Source organism: Crassostrea angulata, chromosome 4 (assembly GCF_025612915.1).
Source record: "Crassostrea angulata isolate pt1a10 chromosome 4, ASM2561291v2, whole genome shotgun sequence".
Classification (NCBI taxonomy): domain Eukaryota; kingdom Metazoa; phylum Mollusca; class Bivalvia; order Ostreida; family Ostreidae; genus Magallana; species Magallana angulata.
Window position 1 is genome coordinate 41,599,504 of NC_069114.1, and position 5,707 is coordinate 41,605,210.

General features: G+C 33.9%; 1 protein-coding gene across 1 annotated transcript; it reads right to left on the reverse strand.

Annotated features, from left to right (window-relative positions):
- Positions 1-212: 212 nt before the first annotated feature.
- On the reverse strand, positions 213-5,468 carry LOC128182556 (uncharacterized). Its single transcript, XM_052851271.1, has 5 exons — positions 4,326-5,468; positions 3,418-4,203; positions 2,745-3,328; positions 2,426-2,643; positions 213-1,680 (listed from the first exon to the last, which is right to left on the reverse strand). Exons 1-5 carry the CDS (start codon positions 5,434-5,436, stop codon positions 1,605-1,607), a joined length of 2,775 nt encoding a protein of 924 aa, XP_052707231.1. The 5' UTR covers positions 5,437-5,468; the 3' UTR covers positions 213-1,604.
- Positions 5,469-5,707: the final 239 nt, after the last annotated feature.

Here is a 5,707-nt window from a genome sequence, read left to right on the forward strand (position 1 = left end):
CGTGCTAATGGACCCCGGCTCACTGACCAAAACATGGGTATTTATAGCATCATAGTAAACAAATAGAACAGTCCGAGTATAGTCCAATATTGACCAATACCTGAATTGATAAAATTGAGGCACCAAAAAGGATATGAACATAGAATAAAAATCAGAGGTACCCTATAGGAAAATAGTAAGAATGAATAAATCTATTGATTGTGACAATCTTTAAAACATTAACCAAGTGGCTGAATTTCAACCCCATCTATTTCATTGTTTATTTCAAATCACATGTGTACACAATACCCTCAATTGTACGCTTACAACACATTGAATATTGATTTTTTTTTTATTTTTTTGGTAAAATGCAATGCTATTCCAATTTTAGGTCTTTTAAATTCGGAGTCTGTTTATGTTTGTGTATTATTAATTGTCTGTTTTGGTTTCATACTAATTTTACAGGTAGCGTGTGCAAAGGGGTGTTCTTATATTTAAAATAGATGAAGTTCTAGACGCATCTAATAATTTGAAAATATTTTTATTTTTTAGATTGTAAGGATATGCCATAAACTAATTTGTATTCAGTATTATTTAAGTCGTAGGAATATTTTTATCAGTTAAGCTTCTTATTCAGAATATCCAAAAGTTACCCGAATACACCCCTGTCGAAGCCGCTATTTTAAAGTTAAATATTTTGACATAGATCTAACTTGTTTTTTTTAAAACTTATCTTCTCTCTGTTGATAATAAACAACCAAATTTTAACATTGTAATTTACATATTGTACAACCAAGTTGTGAAAAGTGATTCGGAATATCCCAATCGACTGTATTTGTATTAAAAGTTTTGTGGCAAAATCACACTATCATATACATTCTAACGGCGTAAAATATTATGCATACAAGTTTAAAATCCATGAATAAAATCACTTCATATATGAAGGTATTCAATTTTGATTGAGACTACACATAAAGTTTATATTCACTTTAGAAAAATCATTTGTTAATTGGAGATAAAACTGAGTAATGTCAATAAAAAAGGATTAGCTTATTTTCAGGCCACTGAATAGTACGTCAAAATAGCACATTGAAATAAAAAATATATCACAAACATTATATAGCAAAATTAAATTGAAAATGCTAATAAAATAACGACAATATCCTTCTTTGCGACGTTTAATGTACATACACTACAACTGAATATCCAGTAACAGAATTCTATTTTACGCGTTTAGATATTTTGTTATATGGAGTTGCCTCCAAAATAAACAGGTAACAATCCATAATTGAAATTTAACTAAATATATAAATAGGCTTGAACAAATGTTCAAGGAGGTGTAATAAAAAATGACGTCAAGCTTCAATTGGCCTACAAACAGAATAGTCTAGTATTCTTCTTAACCACCATATGAGTTGTTTTGCATAAGTATGTATTAATACATAATATATGCTCATGCAACTCACAAATACGTTCGAAGTTGATTATTAAACTATTTAGCGGAATCTACTTTCAAAACAAGTACGTTTTAAATCCGCTTGGTACAAATTCTTTAAAAAAATATGCCCAGTTTCTTGCTAGGAAGACCTTTCAATATGGCAATAAGAAAGGGCAATGGTTTTTAATCATGCATTCACGATTCCTTTTGCTTTCAGTTCTTCTTTTACACGAGAAAGGTAGTCCTCATCTGGATATCCAAATCTATTATAAATGAAAACCATTTTAAAAATCTATTTAATGCATAGGGTATAAAACTTCGACCTTTTTAATGTAAATATTATGATGCAAATGTATGGTGTATTATTTTCTCCAAGTCAACGCCTGTTTTTGCTTTGCTCATAAGTGCAAAATAATATAACACTAATTATGCAAACAAATGTAACTCTTAAACAAAAGAATGCACTTCAATGAACATTCAGCCCCCTCCCCCCCCCCCCCAAAAAAAAAACCCCCCTGAAATAAAAACAATTGACTTATATTTTCTCTATGCATTGATACCCTTTAGTTCAACAGTAAATGACATGTGGATAATAATCACACTATATTAAACATCTGTTATATCACCTTATTTTTTTCTATAGCAGTTACTATTTTTGTTTTTCACTGTCCTCAGTCAAGTTTCATTTCACATAAAACAAATTATAATCGCCAGTAAAGACAAATAGAAGACGCGTCAAGACAATATATATACCACCTATATTACGTAACCCACATATTCTACATTTAATGAAACATTCCGTACATAGTGTGTCCTTTGATAATACCAATTTCAGAGAGTGGTCATTCAAATCCAAAGGCTTCACCTATTATTTAACTCACTATTGACCAAATGCACTAGTGGAAATGAAATGAAAATAAGTAAATAGTATTAATAAAAGGAAATATCTTAAAAGACACCACAAAACAGTGGATGTTTTTTGGCACGAAACACGCCTGCCCAGTTTACCTTTCTGGTCCCCCATCACGTCTGGTCTTATGGTGAATATCGTTCCAAGTTACAACACCCTCTTTTCCTGTGGTCCTTGATACACCAATAGTAAACACCAGCCTTTGTTTAAAGGCTTGTTCCAGTAAGTGGAGAACTTCTTGGCCTTCACTGTTGTCGGGTAGGTATGCCTGTCGCTCCATCCCAGTAAACGGCTCACCTGGATTTGGATGACACTCCTATAAAGAAAGCACTCATTCAATCTCTATGTTTTTATAGTTGTGATGTTACAGAAAAGGTGGCTCTATATTTGCTTGAAATCAGGAATTTGCATACATACTTCTTGCTGTCCATTTGGAAACACGTAGTTGATAATAAAAGTCTCTGTTCTGGGATAACCTGGAAGAGATCTTTTATCTTTAAAAATATGAGCTTCTCCGTTCAAAGGTTGGCTGCCGTACAGTTCCCCATATACAGTATTGCAAACAGGGCAAGCTGGTTTCATCGTGAAATATTCGAAGATGCATTCCTCACAAAAACAATGGTGACATTTCGTAAATGCAACAGGCTTAGTCATTTCATCAAGACATATAATGCAGACACCTTCGTTGTGTCCAGCAACTGGTTTTATTATATCATTCAATATAACCGTCTGCTCCCTTGGCAGTACTCTCCAATTGTAGATATATTTGAGAGTCTTGGAGTCAAACTTTGATACTTTTGTATTTGCACCACCACTTTTAGACAACGGGTGGTTGGAATCCATCGGACGTATATTTGTTATAAGCATTTGGGTAAATTCATCTCGCATGTTGACAAGGTGGATTTGTGTGATGTGGTTAGGACCGAAGATGGCAAATTTCGCAATCGCTTCCAGCATCAGAGTACAGAGATTCTGAATGGAATGTTGGTCCTGAAGTGTACCTTTAATGTAACAAATATATTAACAAAGAAAACAACTAAACGTTTCTATTGTTTGTCAAATGAAAATGGTGAATGAATATGTATGTTACCTGCTCCAAGAAGTGGCAAAACGATTGAACAAAATCCCTTTGTTTTCTTGGTCCGTACTAATTGTTCAGAACGTGCATCCATTTCTCTTAAGATTGAGTATATACAACTATTGTATTGCATCTTGCATGCTTGAGATAATGGACGCGTTCTCGAAAAGGCAACAATAATAGCATGACAGATTGTTTTAAAGTTTGTATTGTATCCTGGTGATATAATGGTCGTAAATTGTGGATAAGGCGCGTTTTTTCGTAAGCTATTGTGCTCATTTGCATATGTCGTCCCTCCTTTGGATAAAAGAGTGGCTGCTATCCCACCCTTCCCAGTGAAATGGGGATTCTCGCAAGAAACTGCAACATCTATGCCCTCTAATGATCCCAAATCTTGTGTGTAAATAAAAACACGAACTTTTTTTATATCTTTTGTGAAATGATCGGGGTTAACATGTCCCTCAGAGTTGGCATTGACTGATTTTGCACTTGATATTTTTTCCATGTTTTGGTCTTTTAAAGTCTGTTTCGAAGAATTTGAATTTTGTGCATCAGTTAAACTCTTTTTCTTTGGGACTGATTCTTGCTTTTCGTGATTTGAAACTAACCAGGATGGATCCATGACCTTTTCCATGGTGAGATATTGGTTAAACGTTTCATGAACTGCAACCAGGACATCTGGTGATAAGTCAACAATGTGTAGCTCTTGGAGAGAGCCAAACGTATTGCGCCTACTGAAATCAAACGCACCTTTTAAATACATGGCTGCGCACAGAGATTTTGGAACTTTGAAAATGCCTATAAAAAATGGTTAAATTATTATGACATATATAATTATAACATTTATCTTGTTTATTATTTTATTAAGGATTTATAACTACGTCTCATAAAAATAAAGCAAAACGTTATAATTGGTATACCTGAACTTATGGTAGGCATGGCAACTGTTCTGACTCTACATTCTTTAGCTTTTTCCAAAAGATTTGTAATTGTTTTTGCCAAATCGTTCAAACACTTTACTTTATCCTTGTAATCCCACCAAGCTGGTCCGACAACATGAATAATTTTCTTAAACTTTAGCTTTCCGGAACTAGATGCAAAGGCTTTTGATACAGCCAGTGATTTATTTTTCTTTATATAATCTTTGCATTCTCTTGTCATATCTGGACCTGCTCTTTTTGCAATGGCCTCGGCTACACCTGCTCCATGTGACAGTTTGTCGTTTGCAGCATTGACGATAGCGTCAACATTAGTTTCTAATAGATCATGTTTGTATATTTTTATTTTAAATCCCTCGGGAGAAACTATCTCTACCCTATCCGGAAATGAAAACGCTTTCGATACCGTTTCTTTCACAACTGAAGATGTCTCATCTTTGATGTTACAAACATCACCTTTTACACTGATCTCTTTGTCTTCTAATTGTCTATCTTTCATTTTGTTTGCCGACTCTGTGTCATCATTAGACATTGTGTGATTTAATTTCTTTCTTCCTATCGTACTTTCTTTCTTTGATTTTGAGTCAGACTTTACCATAGACTTGTCTTGTACACCCTCTTCTAAATTCTGTCTTTTTTCATCCTCGTGTTCAGCAACGCTGTTATTCTTTTGTTCCTCCGAGTTTCCTTCTTTGATTTTATGATCATGCTGACAGAGGGTCCCCGATCCGTTAATTTGATCATGCTTTGCTTCGGCTTGAGTTTTAACTTTTTCATTTTTATCTTCATTCTTGGGCAATTTACTTTGGTCTGCAATTTCAGTGGTTGTACTTTCCAACTGAACTGGAACCTTAATTTCTTGTCCTTCCGTTATTTCACTGCGTTCACTTGCCATTTTGTTATATTTTTCATCTGCATTTTTCAATGCCTCTTGTGTGGGTGCACAGAGAACGCGGCTCGTTTGATCTTCAGATAGTTCAGACGTGACATCACCATTGCTGCATATCGTCCTCATGGCTTTGTCAGCCATGTCTTTTTCTTTAGAATCCTTGCCAGAATAGAGCTCTGTTTCTTGATTTTTTTTCTGAGACATTTCTGATGAATCGTTTGCTTTCTTTTTGTTGTCTGCAATTTAAAACTTTTAAAAGCATTTCTCGAAACTTCATATGTCTTTTGTTAATTTACTAGACTTATCAAATTAACAAACGCAAAACCAATTTTGTTTTCCATAACTAATATATAGATCGAAATGTTTAAAAATTTTGTTAATTTTTATACATTGATCTACAACAGAAATTCTACAGCAAAAAATCTTGGTGCATTTTTTTCCCTTTGAAAATTATTTCCGTTTCAAAGAATTACAG